At 41.6% G+C, this 22,020-nt stretch overlaps 1 protein-coding gene across 2 annotated transcripts in view; it reads right to left on the bottom strand.

Annotated features, from left to right (window-relative positions):
* MLLT3 (MLLT3 super elongation complex subunit) overlaps positions 1 to 21,627 on the bottom strand; it is a 136,114-nt gene extending 114,487 nt beyond the window's left edge. For both annotated transcript variants that reach the window (XM_040580302.1, XM_040580303.1), the window contains exons 1-2: positions 21,353 to 21,627; positions 20,620 to 20,800 (exon numbers count right to left, since the gene is read on the bottom strand). In XM_040580302.1, the coding sequence (XP_040436236.1) occupies positions 20,620 to 20,800; positions 21,353 to 21,364 (193 nt within the window). In that variant the 5' untranslated portion in view covers positions 21,365 to 21,627. The remainder of the gene's footprint in view (positions 1 to 20,619; positions 20,801 to 21,352) is intronic.
* Positions 21,628 to 22,020: the final 393 nt, after the last annotated feature.

Genomic DNA, 22,020 nt, shown 5'->3' with positions numbered 1-22,020 from the left:
AGAGACCAACATGTAAAGAAAAATTAACTGCTTGCATCCAGTTAAATGTATCATAGACCTACTAAGTCAACAGGGCTGTCACAGTTTAATTACATGTCCATCTTAAACCAAAATGTGTAAAAGCCTAGTAACTTCTAAGCCTGTAGTAGAGAGAATTTTCAGAGTCAGGCAGGCACAGCTTAGGTCCCACATCACTTACAGATAAACAGTACTCTCTATCACTAGTAAGTCATTCAGCTGATGAACACTGTTATTACTGTGCCAAGTGGAGGCTCTTAAAACAGCACATCAAAGTAAGCAGCATATTTTCAAGGATCACTGCAGTAATCTTCATCTCTGGCATCACAGAGTTTTGTCTCTGGAGACAGGAGACAAAAGCACTTGCTCATTTGGGTCAAACACTGTAGAAGAAAAAAAGACATTGTCAGGTCACTTTCCCTCTTCCCCTGTAAATATCAAACCCAAGAAGGAATCCGATTAATTTATTTGGGTGTTTAAGATTACTAGTCAAGAAACCAATCAGTTTAAATGCTCTCATACAAACACCAATAAACCAAAACATAAGTAAAAATTCAAGAAAAAAACCAAACATTAAGAACAGGAACAGAGTTGCATGGATATCACAGATATATAAAGGAGTAAGCCTAGTTTTGGCATGATTGCTGTAAACAGTTTCTCTTTAAATCCCTCGCTTATTTGGGCAGTGAAGTTCCCTTGAGTACTACCGCATGCCTCGCATACTGGTAGCCTTGTAAGCATTCAAAAGAAGAGGGAATTCACTGCTCTTCAGAATTGTACAAACCCTAGAAATACAAGACAGACAGCTCCCTTTACCGGCCTTCCTTATCCACTGAGTAAACAGAGTATCAAATGGCCTTCAAGGAAAACAAGCTGTATCATTGGAAAAAGGAAAGAAAAAAAAAGTTTTTTTTAAATACTACATTTCTCTTTGTAAGTGAAAAGCAAAGCATCCTTTTATCCTTTCCTTACCACAGACCTGAATGGTTCCTAGTTGGTAGATACTGTTTTGTCAGACAGACTGCAAATAGCCTTTCCCCAAGCTATGAAATTTTTCCTTCGAGTCTTAAATACTGCAGTGCCCTGCACCTCCCAACCATGCCACAAAGTCTGCACTTACAAATAAGAGAAATTCATTATGAGTAAGTACAGTTCTAGAGTGAGTTAAAGATTCCTGTACAAAGGCACAAATGTCAGAGCCAAGACCCCAACAGATCATCATCAGCGTCAAAGCAATAATTATTTATACAAGAACTCTAAGGATTTGTTTTGTTTTGTTTTAACACAGTATCTCACCTTATGCAACTGCAAGCTGCCACTGAAAGAGGAAGACTCACTTTTCCCTCCACTCTCAGCCATGCGTTCCCAGCTGTCCTGCTGGCACTGGATGCCATGGCAGCTCTAGAGCAAGTCAGTTCAGCCACAGATCCAACTAAAAATGAACTTCTCAAGAGTTCAGAGCCACAAGTGGTAGGAGTGGCTTGGAAGTTGTTTTCAATCTAATCAGAGTGCTGTCCCAGCTCAGACCAATGTCACATGGAAAACTGCAGCAGCACACACACAGAAGGAGACATGAAGCCACCCATTTAGGCAGCAGGCTGTGCCTAGATCTATTAAGGCATAACTATGTAACTACTAAGTTGTTTGTCGTCTCTATGAATCTAATTGTATTCACCAGAACTCCAAGATTAAAGATAGTTATCTCGGAACTGGGAAAGCAGTCCTTGAGAAAGAGGAAGAGGAGAACAAACTATTTACGTTAGGTACTAAGCAACTCCAGAAGAGCTTACCTTCAGCCTTAACTAAGGCACAGTTAAGATTAGCCATACAGAACTTCGGCTTAGTAGAAAAGCTCACAAGCTGCAAATTCACTTTCTGTAGCTAGACATCCTGTTTTATAGATGTTTAAAAGGCATCATGTTTCTTTTTGCTATAAGCTTTACAAAGGAAATGACAACATAGCAGCAGGATGTTAAAAGGAGTGGTATAAACAAGACCTCTTGTAAGGATCTATTACCATTTAAAGCTTCTCAAGCATTCCTAGAGATCACAACAACTGATACACTTCTGATACCTCCCCAAGAACTACACTGCATGTACAACTGCAGGGTAACACATACCAGCAAACAGAAAATAAGCTCCTCTGGGTGCCTCAACTAGTGCACAGAGACAAGATAAACAGAAATGCCATATTATTGATGGTTTTGAAGCTCAGAATGAGGACAATATGGAACGGAAAATTCACAAAGGCTTCACGTAACACATGCTGCGTACAGTTCCTTGGCCACTTTTTACACAAAGAGAAAAGAGAGAAAACTGCAAACACATAAGACCACACAAGCACACAGAGCAGAAGATGCACCTCCTCTTCTCCAGTGAACTTGCTGCAGGTCAGAGATGCCCACAACTCACAATGAACTACATCACCTTTAACTGAATTCTGTTTCAGGACACGATGCAAATAAATTCTCAAACATACTCATTACTAGGAGCTTGCCGAAAGTCAAATGGCTATAGCCGTGAGAGTCCACCTTCATATGCCAGTTGACCGTAGTGTGCCACGGGTTTGAAAGCTTCTTGAGATACAACCAAAGTCTCCACTCTTTCATTGCTCCACAACTGAAAGACTTATCAATTTACAATGTCAATGAGATGAGAAATAGAAACAACTTAAGCTACACAATGATCAAATGATCAACCAGTTTGCCAAGCTGTACCAAGGTTGTTTGAAGTGCTAACCCTTTGCAGACACAGTCTGAATAGCAATCATGGTACAATTTCAAGCTATATAGTAGGTTTTGCAATTGCTCACATCTTATTGCATAGAAATCACCAGCTATTTGGCCTTCGTCTTGGATCAACTGTATGGTTTCCATTTCCAGCAAATCTTTTAAAAATGGGATAAGCACTCAATGCCATACAAAGTTCACAGAATCCAAATCCTCACCTGCTTGAATAACTGAATAATCCTACCCCACCAAGGACATTGTTGGAAAATGTGAGAAGGCCAAGAATTGAAACCCAAGCACTGCTTTGTCAGAGGGAAGATATTTACTAGCCAGGCCAAATCACAGATATTAGCAAGACAACTCAAGTCAGGAGGCAACATTCAAACAAAACACCATAAACTGAGAAGAAATAGCTATGTCTTCAAAGCAAGGCTTCATTATTGAAAAAAAAAACCCACAATCTATACAACAAGCTCAACTACAAATCTTAAAAGTGTTTCTTCCATCTTCAACAGATGAATGTCAAAACGATGTGAAAGCTGGAAACCAACTAAGGGTATAACCAGTCAGCCTAAAAGCCACTAAGAGTGAACAGCTTTAAATCAATAAATCTAGAACTAATGAATTTAAGACAAATCCCACAGTTCAATCTTCTTCAGGTACCAAAAGACAGAGATAGATGAGATATTAATGAAGAAACCACTCTTTTTAGTGACAGGAGTGCCACTGGCAGCAGGAAGAACGACACTATTTCTTGAGATAAAAATCTCCTTCTTTCTCACAGGGCAGGCCAGTATTAGAGGTGCCAAACCTTGTTCACACATTAAGTGAAGCCCAACAGCAAATACAAGTTTCATTGCTTGTGTAAATGATATTAACACTCCAAGAAACATCAGTGCTTTCAAGAACCAGAAAGGGATCGGGGACAAAGAAATAAGGTATGCCTAATCATAAAAATAGCTTGGATGTCAGCAGGCTCACCAACATCAACAAAAGGAAGAGTGCTGGAGTGGAAATTCTAGCCTCTGCTATGCTCAGTGTGGCATACTGATTCACTCATTTCTCCAGGCCTCAAATTGCCATTACTAATTTGGAGTGCTTCTTTTCACCACCTTGAACATGCTCTGCTCTGCTTACAGAGCACAGGCTACTGCCAGCTAAACACTAACCACCTTAACAGTCCTCACTTGGATGGAACACTAACACCTTGATGCCCCTGTAATCGTTAAATACAGGGATTTTCATCAGTTAGCAACTAGGTTTTTGTACTTTAACAACTGACTTGCCTTCCACATCTCTTTAGACATGTAAGGAGACATGGTGACAGGTTCTCTGACCTGGTATTTGTGCTGATGCCAAGTCAAATCTCTTTAAATGCTTCTTTTATTTAAGAAAACATGATCTTCCAGCCCTTGCTATTACTGCATGCCACTGAACAGTATCTCACAGAACACTTCTTCCTTACATCGCTCCTCTACACAGTGCACTGGAATAACCCCTCAAACATACTTGCATGTTCAGAGTACTCTGTACAGCCAAGTGAAAGGCAAGGTAGATGCAATTAAGTTACTGTGACCAGATGCTTATCAACATAATGGAAAGCAAAACACCCTAAAACTCCTTTGTAGGGATCCAGTGCTTCCTAATCCCAGGTTTTCAAATAAGATTGCCAACACATTTCCAAAATAGCTTCTCCAGGCCGCTGAGAAAGTATCCTATTAGAGTTTCACGCCTGCACACTTAACTATTCAGTCATAAATGGTACCTGGACAAGTAATTTGGACTAAGACTTCCAGAAGACAGCAAGGGCATCATGCATATACTCACAACAGAAAAAAGAAGTATTTCCAGTTTTCCAGAAGTGAGGTCACTTGGACTATTTACTCATCCTGCTGCATAAGTTTGCATTAATTTCCCTTCCGAGTTATTAGTAATTAAGTCCTTTTTAATCTGTATATTTTGGACAATGTGATCTTGTACTAAAGGAACAAATAAATGTGCTATTAGACAGTGCAAGTGCAGTATTAAATATCCTTAGAAGTAGACAGGGTCCTTGTTAACTTTGCTTCAATAAAAAGCTTCCTAAAACCTGTTTCCTTTTTGTTTCTTTAAGAAAATGCAAAAGCAATTTGTATTTACAGCTTAGTTCCTGCTTCCAAAATACCCCTTTAACTTTTTCATTATTTTTATGGTGGATATAAATGGCACCAAATTGTCAAATCACAGCTCTTTTCTATGCTACCTATACAAATAGGTCTGATTTCTGGCAAGCCATAAAACAATTATGGCTGAATTCCTGTAGCCCTTTGATATCCTAGCTTGGCTGTAGGGCTTCAAAGCCATCTTATGGCAATGCTAAAAATCTAATTTCCAGAAGACAGAGAGGAAATAAAAGCATTTCAATTCCCACATGTTCAAACTTGAACACACCAAAATCTTAGCACTGGGATGACCATGTTTGAAAGGAAAGTGATTTAGCACAAACATGAACAAGTAAGATACAGCAACAGTTTAAATCAACACTGCTTCACAGAAGGCAGAGATACAGGCAACTTCAGAAAGCAGGGGAGGGAGCATACTACACCTGCCTCTGATCCCCCAATACTTACTGCAAGTTGAGAAGCACATTCTCCTGCTTAATTGTTCAGCTCTCTCCCCTTCTTGTATGGATAGCAAAGAAAGGGGTGGGAAATAATCATAAATAGTAAAAGGAAATTGTGAAACTGCCCAAGCATGCAGAAGCAGCAAAGACAGTATCTTTTGCTTTAAGGGAACTGATATTGCCAGCAACAAATTACAAATACACTGAAAGTCAACTATCACAGGTGCCTGGGGATTTATATAGCTACATTTTATCTCTGTGTTATTATTTATATTATGAAAGGGTCCTCGCCTCACGTAAGCAGGGGAAGATAGCTCTTGCTGTACCAATGTGGTTTCTGATATCCATGATACAACTCAAGAGAGGCAAGGGGATGACACTATAACCCCTTCAAATAACACCAGCAATGCTTTTGCCTCTTTAGTGACCTGGAATTTGAGAGGTGAAACTGAAAAAATTGAAGACTGATGACTGTATTTCTTTGTACGAAAGAAAACTCCCTGTCAGCCAAGGAAAACTATCAGTCTAATATAATATGCAATGGTTGAAAGACACAAAAAATCCAAAACACCTTTAAACTCTTTGCTCATTTCAAGTGCCGGATGTTTTTTGGTGGAAGGCTGAAGAAAATTTTGCCAGTAATTCCTACCATGAGCAGGCACACACAAACACACACAGTCAATATTAAATTAGAATCATGAACTCTCTATTCTAGAGTTACCCTATGTATAAACGATGTGCATGCCCACATGTCCATTTTTTCTCTTCACAGAATGAACTCACATGCTCTAGAGGTGCCACATAAAGTTACAGGCTTGTTTATCACAATGCTAATTTTAAATCCTTCCTTTTAGAACCAGGCATCAACCTGGTGATCTCTAGCAAGGAAAAGAATCAGTCAAAAATTTTTTAAAATTAGAGTAACCTTTAACCTAAGCCTTTTCCTGATTCACCCCCTCTTCCCATTCTTCGGTAGCACTTTTGAAGAAACATGTTTCTCATTTAAAATCTTGCACACTTTTTATGAAGTCCACTGTTCTTAACTTTGACAAGAAAAAATTGAAAAAAACTTTTAATCCCATACCTGACCACGGCTGGAAGGCATTTTGTACTTATACTCTAGTCCTAATTTGCAGTTAAACATTGGGCCCCAACACTGGCTTTGCAAAACTATTATACATACAGTTTAAAGACCAGTTATATAAGATTAATGTACAGTACAACAGGCTGCAGAAAGTGTATGAAAGAAAAAAACCCTCTAGGGAGAGCAGGGAGAAGGAAAAAGCCTTATCTTCAGTACCTGACTGCATGTTAGCCTTAACCACCCTTATGGGCTTCACTGTTTTTCATACAAAGATACAGATACCAGTTTTCTTTTATTGAATAGTTTCATTTTCAAATAAAGAATGTTCCAGAATTTTTCAGAGTTTATATTAAGTTACTGAAGCCTCAAGGCAAACATACTGAGCTAATCATTGCATTAGATTTCAAAATCTACTGTTAAAGTAAAAAAAAAAAAAGCTGGTTATACCTCTAAAATTACAATACATACAAACACATTTACAAGCTACATGCTAGCTACATAGCTTAACTTAATATTTACATATCAAATATTTCATTAAAGATGCATTGAACAACCAGAGGTTACTTTAGATTTTAATCAAGAAATTACTGTTCTCTACACTTCAGGACAGACCACAAAGGAAGAAACAGAAAACAAAATGTAAAATTTTCCGTTGTCTGGACACACAAACTGACAAATTCCCAGATTTAAGCTGCTAACAACAAAAAAAAAAGCCCACCAAAACCATTTAAATATTCCACCTGAAACATAGATACTTTTGACTGTTCACTTAAAATGTCAATCTAGAAGTAATTTATTAGTATTTCAATTCCTGTAAAATTGCAGTTCAGGCATTAAGACAGAAATGTAAGGAAATATCCCTGCAGACTAAGATCAGTAGACCAGTACAACTAAACTTATGTTAGCAAACCTGCAAGACCTACAGTGGTTGTTTAACTTTGCCTTTACTATATCAAAAATTGAAGGAAGTCACCTAATGTAGATCTGCTTCATAGAAACCAGTTCGTTTCTATTTAGTTTCCAGGCAATAGAAAGGATAATGAAAACAAATAATTCACAGTGTATTTGACAAAATTTACTTTGTCAAATAGTAACTTCTATTCTCATGTACACTCAGTGAAGACATTCAGTTTGTTTGGAAATAATTTTGTAAGTGAAAAATAAACTTTCTGCTGTGGGATGAGTCAACATTGAACAATAAAGCCCAAAGCAAATACTAAAAATAATTTATGACTACAATTTTAAGAACAGCCTTTGATTAAGTGCAACATCCAACAAAGACTTTCTGTTTTCTAAAGCACAGGATTTCAAACACAGCAGGTGTAGGTACATCACCTCAACTTAAAATGCTGGACAGCTACAGAATCCACACAGAAACAGTGTTCCATGTCTATGGAACAGTCAGTATTTGTAAAGTGTGTGAGTGTGTGCACATGCACCTACATGTTTTTGTTTGTGGTGGGTTTCTTAAGTTTACTCTCTTTGATGATTGAAATGATTGGGTCTTTGCTCCTAGGTGTTGTAACTGGATTCACACAGAACAATCTGCCCACCTGGGTCCAGCCTGAAGACCACAGGTCACTGCTGCTTCCCGGGAGTTAATCACCCCAGGACCAAAGTAGGTTCTACTTCAAGACACAGCACCATGAGAGCCTTTTTCAGTACCGCCTCTACGGCCTTAAGGATGGCCAGAGTGACTGGCAGCACTGCCAGCCACTCACTGGAAGTGCAGTGCTTGCACAGCACAGCAGTGCCTGCGGAAGCAAACTGAGGGGTTGTACTGTTTGGGGGGTACCTTACTCCATTTAGGTTCAAGGTTTGGTCTTGGTGTATTTGCACAGGACTGCCAAGGCACCCAAACAACCTGGATGGAGTTGCTTCAAAGTAATTTACACAGGAATACCCTACAGCATTTGTAACAGTCAGCTCTAAGTAGCTTCCTTAAAAACAAAAAGTATCTAGGGAAGATCATTGAGATGACAGTACTGAAGAGTAACAAAAGCCAATATCCTTGTAAGAAAGTATGCTAGGTAAATACAGAGTCTGGTTTGAAGGCTACTATGCCCCCACGCTTTCATGGAGGAGACAGAAGAGGCTAAGACCACAAGATAGAGAACATATTTATGTGTTCCAGTTGCCTTTATATTAAGCAAGAGAGTACACCAGTTCTCACACAAAGACCAATCTTAAAATATTTACAGTCCAGTGAAACTTCCTAAAGTATCCCTAGCTTTCAGATAAGGACGTGCAATTGTATTACCGTATTGCTGTTTCTATTAACCTAACTGTAATGAATTACTGTGTAGGCTATCTGTTATGGGTAAAATACTTTTTGATGAGAAGACATTAGAGCAATATTCTGCAGAGTTGGGCTAAAACATAGCTCAAATGAAAGGGACAAAAAAAGCCGCACCAAATTTAAGAAGTTTGATTTTATGTTCTGGAGTATTTGCTAGATACAAACAGGAGCATTTACAATACTAACAGACTCACAGTAACCACACACTTCACAAACTAGTGACAGCCAGACAAAGAAGTAACAACTTCAGTGTCAAAAAGCTTTTAAGTCTTAATAGTGCAGGAATTATATCACAGATGAGAGAAAACCTTTGCAGCTCAAAGAGGCATAACCTTAACAGTAGCTGCATCAAAACAGATGAGGAACTTTCACATATCAAAGAGGAATTCACAAGCAGTTTGAATCTAGTGTAGCACACAAAGAAATTTAAGATGTTATTTTAAACAAAAAGCTAAGCAGAATGGTATGGTTACAAAATACATTTTTTGGTTTTTTTTCCCCTCTCAGACCATATGTATGTCCTTTCCAGATACTACTCTCACCATTAGATTCTGTCTTTATTCCTTGCTCACTATTTTTGAGATGACTGAAGATTACCTGTTGGGGTTTATTTTTATTTTGTGCAAAGCCAGTTAACTACACAAGTACAACTGTACTTCCATCCTCTGGCTAGCTACTAAATTTTGGGAACAATTTGCATAAATGCTTTCAGCAGTCAAGTCTTCAAATGCACCAAAACATTTCCACAGCCCTCCTCACCATTTCTTAAAAACTCCAGTGCAGATCTCATGTGTGTTTATCTGCTGGCAGCAGATATCCACCTCTGCCTCCCTGCCAGCCCATCCATCAGAAAGCAGGTTGCTGGATAATCTCTCACACATTGCCTGTGGCACACAGGAGCCAGTGTCTGAAGCCTGGTGTGAGTTCAGTCAGTGCTCAGCAAAACAAAGCCTCCAAGCCCTGGGAAAGCTCAGAACATGGCAAGCGAGTGTGTATTGGGTGCAGGTCCTCCATCCTGAGCAGTACCTCCAGTTTCTAAGCCGTCCCCTAATGAAAGACAGCAACTGGATATTGGCTGGGAAAGGCTGGGCATTGGATCTGGCTAAAAAAAACCAACTCTGTGCTTATTAGCATCTATTTATTACCCAAGTAGAAATTTACCTTGTCAGAGAGGCAAAACATACCAACATTGCCTCAAAAAATAGCACAAGGACATGCTGTTCTTTCAGAAGTGAAACATCTTCATTTTTATACTTTTAGAGGTATTTAAAGAAATACTTTGGAATAGTTCCCAAAAATTTATTTTCATTTAGATCTTTTCATAAAAACAGATCTGAGTGATTTCTGTCCCACTAATATGACATACACATTTCAGTATATTTCTCTTTCACACAGTTTTATCTACCCTTGCAGTAACATTAAATCATTTTGAGTCATCAAGTGTGTCCAGAAATACTGTGTACCTCCACGTTGGGCAAGCAAAATAAGGAGGAAAAAAAAAGAAATGAAAGAAAAAAAACACTCCACAAAAAAATCACCAGGCAGTATCCCAGTTAAAAAAGCTACCTTTGAACGTTATGCCAGACCTGTGCATCTCTATGTTCAGAATACATAAAATTAAGTTCAATCCACCTCTCCTGCTTTTCAGTAAAGCATGACATTAGTGCTGTGACAACTTAAAAACAACCATCCTGTAAATGGTTTTACCAAGCGCTTCAATAAAATATTCACTAGGAATTTGCATTGTATAAGATGAAATAGGCAAATATTTTTTACTGTCATTTATAGAGCCTGATGCTGGATCACAGAAGGAATTCAAACGCTATTTACCCATTTAATACTTCTCAATGAGAATGCCTCAAGAAAACTTCTGCCCTCCACTACCAGAAAGGCTGTTCTGACTAACAGCAAGTGTTTTTGGAAGTGCCCTTCTTCCCCCCCACACATGGAAAACACCACGGTTGCTCACCTCCAGGCTCACAGCATCAAGTAGTTTGTCTCAATTGAATCTCAGCACTATTCCTTTCAGGATCACTTGCCCTTTAAAATTAAATTAGCACATGAAAGGTAAAATAATGTCTTCCTACAAGTATACAAAGTCAGTCCTCTATTTCCCTTACAATCCTACAAATGCAGAACACCTTGTCTGCCAACTGCTCTTTCAAGACTATGTTATGTTCACATTACTTCTATCTAGGACAAGCAAAATTATTAGTGTCTCATTGAGCCTGATGGAGTTTTTTTATGTACAAGCTTTAGAAAGGTAGGCACAAATAGTAAATTTAGACTTACTACAAACCACTCAGTATCCTAACATTCATCAGCAAAATCAATCCATCTCGCATTTCTTGCTCAGCTATGCTTTTTGTTGTTGTCGTTGTGTATAATAATGCAGTTTGCACTATAATCTCTGCCATCATAACCATCTAAAACCAGAAATACCTATCTTGGTATTTGCCCTCACGAGCAAGCTTCCATATGAAAAATACATATATCCTACTGTATGCTTTTTTACACATAATTATGGACAAGTTACTGGGACCATACAAAGGCAATTCATACGCAACAGCTGCTGAGAACAGATCTAAACCATACTTAAAAAAAGAAAAAAGATATTTGATCTATCATTTACTTGATGTTACAGCTGCTGAGATCTCTGTTGCCACAGCATGCCACAAATTTTAAAATCAAATGAATCCAGCACCACTGGGCTTGTGCAGATGGCTCAAAGGAACAAACCTGAAGTCCTCAAAGAGAGCCCAAGCCAGAGCCAGTGCAGGAACCCAGCATGGGATTAATGGCATACAGCCGGTAGCTGGCAAGCAAGGGAGACAGTTGAGCACAGATGCTCTGCCTAGGAGCACCATCACAAGGACAGTGATGATAAACTCTCTGATGGCTGACTCTGCCTAGTGGTAACAGAATATTATCCACTAATATTAAGTAAATAGCTCTCCAGAAAGAAGTCAACAATTTTTTTAACAGGTACTGAACAACAGGTTTTATCCAGCAGTGTACATTTTCAAAATTATTTTCTACATTGCAAAAAAATCTGTATTTTAGCTCTATCCTTTAATAGTAGACAGTATAACACATTAATTATAAATTAAATAGCCATACAGAGATTTAAGTCAGCATACAAAGGTTTCTAAATACCAGTCTGTTCTTCCTCCCCTTTATATACACTAGAAACCATAGCAAAAAAGCCAACAGTCATACAAAACCCAAACATTTTTAACTAGAAGCTAAGTGTTTTTGTGACAAGATAAGAAACTAATTTTCACACAAACACATAGAAGTGCTAGAATTTGACTGTTCCTTTGTTTTCATATTTGCCTATCAATCACTACCTGGAAGGAAAGAACAGAATGATGCCACTTAGTTTGAACTAAGTTCTGCTGGTTTAAAGTGCAGGCATCCATCATAAGAATCTCACAAAAATTAATGTAGTTGAACTGCAGCAGCCTACAGACTTCATTCCAGATCAAACTTTTGTAAATTAATCTGTGCTTTCCCCACCTATCAAAAGCATTATCAACAGGCTTTACAGGTTGCAGCGATCAAGCTGTCAATCTTTTCCACTGATTCTACTAGAACCAGGGACAGAATAACCCTCTCCAACGTCCCCTAAACCTGAATTTAAAAAACAAACAAAAAATCCCCAAACCCAACAACACACCAAAAAAAACCCTAACCATACTGCACTGCACTGTTATGAGAACAGCCTTCACACCTTGAACTACACCATTTTCCAAGACTTTACAGTTTACTAATACAGCACTGAAGAATCTTAAACGTACTTTATCTCCAGTTGAGACTGTCTAACCTGTAACAGTAAACAATGTTGTTTAGAAATTTCTTACAAGGATAAAGACTGCACAGAATAGAGTAATAATAATAAAAAGCAATCAAACAATACAGCTGTTTTCATTTTCTCCAATAAATGCTAATAAATTTGACTGTCTACTGATTTAAACATTCTGAGGTATCTTCCCTCTCATCTTACTAAAATGATAGAGCTGATCTTACACACAACAATCTGGTTTCCTGTACTTCAAGTGAGTTTTCTTCTACGGCTAGCCAAAAATCTTGCATATGATAGCCCTGAAACTACATTTCATTTCCTACCATCTAAAATCCAGAAGATTTGTAAGCACAGAGTATAAATAATGTAGCTTTAGATAGATGTAGCCCTAGCTTCTAAGAACTAAAAATACTGCATCAGCAATTAAATGCTATTTAAAGCTAACTTAATGTGAAATAAATAACCTGGCTTCTTTTTAAGAGTTAAGAAATTACAGTCAGAACTGACTGGCTGTTCAGACAAATCATCATTTACCCTTGCAGAAATATACTGGCAGGGGGAAGAAACCTAGCAGAAACTAGACATCCCATGCAGAAGAATGAAAAAAGCACACACTGAACACAAGCCACACAAATAAATCACACAAAAAAAATGTGCAGGTAAACTTTAAAATCTGTAAGTTCATGACACTGGAGGATGTAGCAGCATTGCTAGTCAGATGTCCTGTCACACTGAGGTACTTACAGACTGTACAGTCACGTACCTTGAGCAAGTGCTCTGCGCCCATTGTTACACTTCAGTCTGCATTTAATTTCATTTCAGTTGAATACAATGCAAGTCTTCGCAGACAGCAAATCACTGCTGTGAAGAGGGATCATCAGATTTGTGTACTTGTAAACCAGATGTGTACTGCTGTCCTGATTTCAGCTGGGATAGAGTTAATTTCCCTCTGAGTAGCTGGTGCAGTGCTGTGTTTTGGATTTGGTGTGAGAACAATGTTGATGCCACACGGATGATTTTAGTTGTTCCTGGGTAATGTTTATACTAAAGTTAAGGACCTTTCATTTTCTCAGGCCCTGCCAGCCAGAGGGCTGGAAGGGCACAAGAGACTGGGAGGGGACACAGCCAAGACAGCTGGCCCCAACCAACCAAATACTCCAAGCCGTGGAACACCATGTGCAGCATATAAATCTGGGAGGTGAGGTGAGAAGGAGGAAGGTGAGACATTTGGATTTATACCATTTGTCTTCCCAAGTAACCACTACACGTGATCTCCCGGAGATGGCTGGACACCTGCCTGCCCATGGGAAGTGGTGAATTAATTCCTTGCTTTGCTCATGTGCGCAGCTTTTGCTTTTCTTGTTAAACTGTCTTTATCTCAGCCCACAAGTTTTCTCAATTTTACCCTTCTGATCCTCTCGCCCATCCCACTGTGGGGGGCCAGTGAGCGAGTGGCTGTGTGAGGCTTAGTCAGTGGCTGGGGTTAAACCATGACAACTGCCCAATCTAGGAATCAAGTCCTTATTACACTGTACACTTCAAAATAAAGCATAAGCATTGGCATTGCATGTCATCGTTTTTAGACATGTACCAGGGAAGGGAAATTATTAGAAACAGGTCTTCCTATACAGGCAGCATCTTACCAAAGCCACCACTTATTTACTGACGCCACTCATGTAAAAATGAAACTTGATAGCTTCTCTATATTCAACTCTTCTAACTCTCTTTGAAAAAGACAGCTGTGAGATGCCCTTGTGATTTGCACTGGGCTGAATTAGGTGTTTTGAAGTGCACTTTCCATGTACTCTCAAAGCTATTCAGCCTCTTCTTAAACTAGTAGCAACACAAAGCCCCAAGAGTTTCTGTTAAACAAATGAAATTACATTCGCTAGACATCAGGAGTTTCATTTGGCCATAGCTGAAATCCACCGAGAAGCAAATCCATTCCCAATAACAACACAATTTTGCAACTGAAGTAGCAGCACCTGCCCTAAAAGCCGCAGTACCAAGCCTGTATCTGTAAGACCGATAGAAAAAGAAATTCCCACATGCCTATCATACCTAGAGGGTTAGGCTTAGGCAAAATGTAAAAGGGAGAAAAAAAAAAATCTAAACAAACAAAACACCTAAGTTCTTACAAGTGTAGCTAAATATCCTACCAAAATATTCAACAGAAAACTGACTGCCTGTTTAGTGATCTTGACCATCGACCTGCACTAGTTGGTACAAAAGTAAAACTCAAAGTCATGGTAAGAACCTGCTTGTGGGTCCTTCACACCACTCAATTTACTAAAATTAATAGTGAAGTCTCTCACTGACTTTAAATGGAGCAGGGAGAGACTTTTTTTTTCCCCTTTACACTTAGTATTTAAAAGTCAGCAAAATAATAAAAACCCCTACCTAATCAAGAACATTGAGATAATATTGTTCAGCCATTTTCTCCAAAATTTTACAAGACAATATACAAGCTACTAAAGGCAGAAATATTTGCAGTGTGGTCAAGACATTAATAAAATGGGGCTAGGAAAGGAAGGAAAGATTAAGGATCTTCTTTCACTTCTCTTCCACTAATGTGCCCCCTAACACAAAATTTGAAAGCAAATCAAAATAAATAAATAAACAAAAAAACACCACACAGTAACCAGGGAAGAACTGCATCATTCCTTCTAATTAAAGTTTGTTCTAAGACATTTCATTCTCATGGCCAGCATATTATCAATATTTTAGGGAGCTTCATGAAGCATTTTCACAGCCAAAATACAAATCACTAGAGATTATTTCAGAATATAGAATGAGATATGCTTTCACAAAAGGATTAAATTGTCACTACAAAAAATTGTCTAAATTTAAACATCCCTTTAAAGCAGCAGGCCAAACATCTCCACGGAGGAACCTATCTACATCTGGAAGCTGCACCAATCTGATCATCACAAGTTAAGCAATTGATGCAATCAATTTAGTTCAGTTTTTGCATAATGAATCCAAACGCACAAAAGCAGAATTTGATTGGCATTTTTTCATTTCAAGGCAGTGTATAGGGCACAAAAAAGCCATGACTTTTTTCCCTAAATCAAGAAGTTTACCCTTTAAATAAAATTCTGCATGCTATATTAGGGTTTATCTACAAATATGTTTTCCCAAGAAGAGCTTATAAGCAAACTGAAGGATGGTCTTAATGCTGTTTCTACTCTGCAACTGCTGTACACTGAGCACACCAGGAAGGGCACAACCCACACCACTGCTGACCTCCACACCACACTTCCCATGCCAAAATATTCTTACCTTGCCATGGCCCAAAATACCATGGCCTCTGGGACAAGGTTATCTTAAAAAACAAACAGTAAAAAAATGCCAGTGATAATGGGGACTGCATCTTTCAGAGTTTCTTCCTCCTTACTGGATTCCTACAACACAATGGATTCCGAAGAGATTTTGTGACTTTTCTAAGGAAGACTATTCAGAAATATCGCCTAGTTGAATTGTGGGAACAAAATGGGAAAAGCTTTCATATGAGAAAATAAAGAATGTGTTTACTAGGAAGAATTCATCGGCAGCTTTTACAGTAGCTAAGTCTATGTCAAAATGTTCTGGTCTACTGAAGTCTCATGCCGCACTAACACACAGCCTTAACAAAAACAACCAATACTGGAAATGTGGACTTCCTTGAAGAAAGTTACAGTTTGATCCATCCTATAGCAGAATAACGAGCAGTTCCACTTCCATCCTTTGCCATATCATTTTAAAACTTCAACCCAGGTGCAGTAAGCATTGTTCTCCTCAGCTCTGCGGAGGAAAGCAACACCTCCCACTTTTCAAATTACATTATTCCAGTGTCCAAATCACTATTTTCATATTTACTACATTATTAGCAAGGAAGTATTAGCCCATCCCTTTCTTAATAAGAAAAATGTAGTTTGTCAAAATGCACCACTGATCAATAGAAACTTAACTACTCACGCCATGCTAGCTCCAATATAGTTTTTTGCATGTACTTAATAATGAGTCATTGAAACACAAGAGATTTATTTCCTTATTCAGCTGGAATACTGTAAGACTAATAATAATCATAAATCAGCTCCTCTTTTGGAGGCAGTATCGCAGCAGATCAAAACTAACCATAACCTGATGACAAATCTTGTTCCACAGATATGCTTTAAAAATACTGCACTATTTTCTTCACATTAATAATGAAAGGCAAGCAACAAACGCTTTGAAATAAAGCTAGAATCTTAGAAATTCTCCATGTCTTAACCAATTTACACCAGCATCATAGAACAGACGAGGCTTTCTAAACAGCCGTATTTCTGATTGCATGATGATTTTGGAGAGCATTTGTCTTGCACTCTATTCAAAACTGAGTCTGGGCATGAGTCTGCTTACTTTAATGTGACAAGCAGTCCTGTAGCCCCATAAAATTACTCATGGAAGTCAGATGGCAGGAGCAGCCTATTAAATGGGAGGAAGTACAGGGAACCAGCCACTGTGAATGCCTGTATGCTCTACTGTGCAAGGATACACTGAAACACTCCGTCACCATAAAGCAAACAGAAAACAATGAAACCGCTGCCAAGCTCAAGTTTTTAAGGTGAGGCCCAGTGAAAGATGAAGGAGGCTATTTCTTAGGTCACCTTATCTTTTCGACACCCCTGTTAGTCACCATCACCTTCCCATCCTATCTATACACACAAACCAACCAACCTGCTCTGCTCTCCACTGAATGCTGTTCCTAGCTATGTTGCCATCTCTAAACCGATGCCAACTTCAGGGTACAGGACCCTGCTTGCTCTGCAGCAATTATTAGCAGAGCAAACACTTGGACACACCTTTGCAAACTCACCACCAACCTCCAGTACTAATTACCAGAATCCCTACTATAGCCAGAACAGATAAGCAAAGCCAGAATTGTAGCCAGCAGTTTATCCAGCTATTCTCATAAACTTGCAAAATGAATGTGCCAAAAATAATTAGTCTCCCTTGTCCCCCTTGATGTTTGGCATGACTATGCCCCTAATAAAAAGTGATCTATCAACAGAAACACATTATGAGCTAACAATAATCACGGTAGCCTATTCATTCGTTATTTTCAAACTGATCATGAGCTCTATAAATAGACTTAATGAATTGAACTTTTCCTAGCAAGCATTTTTACAGCAGCCATTCACAGCATGAATCTAGAGACAAAAAAAAAACCAACAAAAAAAAAAACACTTACCAGAGAACTGTTATTATGGCTAGTCAGTATATTAGTACTTGTTCTTGATTAATATTGTACACCTACCTCAGCTTGCTAAACCCATGGCTCAGAATTAGTTTGAGAACTTACAAAGCATCTCCAATAAAGTATGCAACTTCAGAAGAAGTGATGGAAAACAAGGTAGTTTGACCAACTACAAGCAAGCATATCATTCTTATTAAATATGCAACACTTAAGACAGCACCCTGATGGCCATCTGAAGTCAAACTATAAGCACTGATTTACAGAGCGCATTTACTTTTGTCAAAAAAATTAAGTGTATTTGTAAATTAGAAAGACAAACAAAATGTTTCCATTTATAAGGCACAGATCACCACCACTCTCCTGAACACTTCTGAATCACAGAAAAAAGTGCTAGGTAATTGATACATGGATTGCTCTTGGCAGCATAATGCCCATCTCTCCCACGGTGACTTCAGGGGCCTGCATTTCCTCACCATCTATTTTTCCTTCATTGCTGTAGTTTTAGGAGGCTAAGCAAAGCCCAGAAGTGAATGGGGTGCTCGCCATCTGAGCTTACACTCTGCAAGATGGGAGCGGCTGCAGCGCTCTCCCATAGTCCAAGTCATGGGCAATCACAGTGTGACAAGTCCCTCCCAGGCTACATAAGCTGGCATGTTTCCCAGCAGTTGCCACATCATGAAAATGGTGCATGCGAATAAAACCCCAAACTAAACACTTTAAAACAATGGCATAAATGACTCCATAACTAAACTCAGCAGCTGGAGACAAAGCACTCCCAGTGGCAAACCATGCATCTCTCACTTGCAAAAGTCCTAAATTAGCAAGCTCCACATCACACCTAGCAACCAACCTCCAGGTCTGGGCTGCACAGCCATGTCCCCCGAGGCCAGACAACAATAAATAAATAAAGTATGGATAATAAAAGCATCACAAACACCCCCTTCAAAGTATTAAATGTAGTTTCTACCACTGATTTCAATAGATCATCTAATTCACTGAATATGCATAATGCTACCTCACCTATTTAGGCTACTCAGATGTGTTCTCAGGAGTTTCTCTGCCAAACTATTTGAAATTACTTCAAGTTATGTTTTTTCTGTACAAGAAATAGAAGAAAACACGAAGAAGACTCCACAGCACAATCTGGGCAATTTAATTCATCAGAAATACTGCAGTATTATATGTGATACACTGAAAACCATTTGTGCAATACTGCACTGGTTTACAGTAGATCTAAAAATTGATACTCTGATAGTAAAAGGGAATTAATAACTTATACTTCAGAAGATAATCTTAGCAGCTAAAATACTGCAATTCTTACACTTCATTGCTTAAGGGAAGGAAAATATTCTAGAAGAAACAATATTTGACGTAAAAAAAAAGTCACAGCTTGGTATCTTCAAACTGAGAAAAACTAAATCAAAATACATTTTTACCTTACCACAAAAAAAAAAAAATCTCAACACAAACTGTCTTTTGCTCCCTGAACATTCAATTTTTCTCCACTAGCTCTAAGCAGACAGGATTTATGATGATATTGTTTTAAGGAACTGCAGGAGTTCTAGATACCAATAAAAATTACAGATCAAATGAAAGATAACTACTAACCATTGTGTCTGCATAGACAAATAAACCTGCTCACTTCTTATATTTGTACTGTTACCCCTACTAATCCAACTACAATAACCAGGATAGTAAGGGCTCAGAAATCAGAAACAAAAACAAAAGGCTTCTTATACCTCTCCCCCCACAACTTACATGCATATGCACACACCACACACACCTCAAGAATTTTTCATGTACTCAGGCAGGGGTGAAGCCGTGACGATGAACTATGGAACAAAGCAGAAAGCAAAGCTCTGGGGGAGTCCAAATGCAAGTACCACAACTGGGGCAGGAACACATTTTCAGGCAGATACTTAGTACATCGAGAGATAACAACACTAGCCAGAAGAAAGCAACACGTGAGCAAAAACCTTTGGTGGAGACCTACCCTGAGAGATAAGTCAGCCCCATGCCACTGTCCTTGTTTCAGCTGCGACAGAGTTAATTTTCTTCTCTGTAGCTGGTACAATGCTGTGTTTCAGATTCAGCAGGAGGACACAGCAATTAAACCATCAGCTTAAGTACTGATTACTCTAAACGAAGAACTTTTCAGTCTCCCCTGCTCTGCCAGTGAGCAGGTGCACAGGACGCTGCAACGGAGCAGAGCCAGGACAGCTGACCCGAACTAGCCAAAGGGAGATTCCACACCACAGAACACCATGCCCGATACAGAAACTGGGCACAGTTGGCCGGCGCTGCATATCGCTGCTGGGGGACTGACGGCATCAGTAAGCGGGTCATGAGCAGTTGCACTGTATGCCACTTGGGTTTTTTTCCCTCTGGGTTTTATTTCTCTCTCTTTTTCATTACAATTGTTACTATAATATTTTATTTCATTTATTGAATTGTTCTTAGCTGCACCCATGAGTTTTACTTTCTTCCCCAATTCTCCTCCCTGCGGGGGGGCTGCAAGCAAGCGACTGCGTGCTACTTAGCTGCCGGCTGAGGTTAAACCGCGACAGCCACCGACAAGTTAAGAGACCGGGAGGAGCCGGGACCCAGACCCGAGTGGAGACCCCCGAGGGAGCAAGTGCGGGAGCGCGGAGGGGGCAGAAACGAGACCGGACCCCACCGCGACACCGGGCAGCCCCAAGGGGGGCGGGAAAAGGGCCGCCGGCAGCCCATCACCTCAGCGACGGCCGCTTTTGTTCTGCGCGAAGACCGGCACAGTGCTGTCAGCCGTGCCCGCCCCGAGGCGGCCGGGAACCGCTCGCCTGGAGGGAGCCGCCGCTACCGGCCCCGCGGCGGGCCCTACCTACCTCTTTTAGGCCTGGGGAAGCTCTCGTGCAGGTGAAAGATGACTTTCTCCACGAAGTGCTGAATGTTGCTGTGCTCGGGTCCTCTGACGAACACCATCCAGTCGTGGGTGAAGCCCTCCACGGTGGGTTTCTTCCTGACCTGGGCTCGGTGTCCCAGCTCCAGCTTCACCTGGACGGCGCCCTGAGGGGGGAGAGGCGGGGAGCGCCGGTGAGCGCCCGAGGCAGCGCGGCCGGGCGGGCAGCCGAGGGGGACCGGCCCCATCGCAGGCGGAGGAGGGACACAACGGACACAACGGCACCGCACACCCGGCAAGAGGCACAAAAACAAAAAGGCTTCACCGCAACCCTGCGGCAGAAAGCCGGACCCGCAGGCGAGGGCGTAAGGAGCTCTCGCTGCCGCCGGGAGGACGCGGGAAGGCGCGGCCACCGGCCCGCGGTGCCGTCCTGCGGGCGCGGGCAGCCGGCGGCCGCTGTCAGCACCGTCCTCCCTTCCCGGCGCCTCCGCGCTCGGTGTCCCCGGTGCGGCGGCAGGAAAGCGGCTCAGGCGACACCCGCCGCCTCGCTGCGGGTGCGTGCGTGCTCCGTGCCGATGCCGGAAGCGGCGGGGAGGTAGCGGGAGGCAGGGAATGCCGCAGGCGAAGACAAATCCCCCGTCACGCCACCCCTTCCCGGCGGCGAGCACCGGCGGCGCCGGGCAGCGCGGGGGGCTTGGGGGCGGGAGCGCAGTACTCACCGAGCTGGCCATGCCTGGGGCGCCGGTTCTGCTGGGGCGCTCGCTCCGGTCCGTCGCCCCCACCCGCAGCGCTAATTCATGAAGACGTGGAGACGACGACGGGCGTGCAGAGAAGCGGCGGGCGGGCGGCGTACATCATCTGCCTCGCTGCTCCCGCTGGCTGGCTGGCTGACTCGCTGGCTGCCTTGCCTCGCCTCGCACCGCACCGAGCCCGCGGCGCCCTCGGCCTCAGCGCTCTCGCCAGCCCCGCCGCCTGGGCGAGTGCCCGCCGCGCATGCGCACCGCCCGCCCGATTGACACCGAGACACAGACATAACAGTGTGCGGAGGGGGGCGGGCACCAGGGCCGCTTGGGCAGCCAATGGCGCTCGGCGGCGCGGCCGCGAGCCCCTCCGCCCAGCCCCGCCCCTCCCCGGCAGCCCTTACAGTAACAGGTTAGGGGGGGCTGGCAGCGGGGGGGGTGCTCGGGGCGGCCCGCGGCGGCGGCGCCGAGCCGTGCACGGGGGTTGGCGGCGCCGTGCCGAAGCGGGAAGGCAGGCTGAGCAAGAACAGCTGCGAGCGAAACAGGCCGGCCTCCCACCCCGCCTCTCCTCACGCCAAGGGCCGCGGCGCCGTGCCCCGCTCCCCTGGCGGAGCCGCTCAGGCAGCGGGCGCGGCGGTCTGGATCCG

The sequence above is a fragment of the Falco naumanni genome, chromosome Z, assembly GCF_017639655.2.
Source record: "Falco naumanni isolate bFalNau1 chromosome Z, bFalNau1.pat, whole genome shotgun sequence".
In the NCBI taxonomy this organism is placed as follows: domain Eukaryota; kingdom Metazoa; phylum Chordata; class Aves; order Falconiformes; family Falconidae; genus Falco; species Falco naumanni.
Note: the sequence above shows the minus strand (reverse complement) of the source record. Positions and strands in the feature narration are given on the sequence as shown.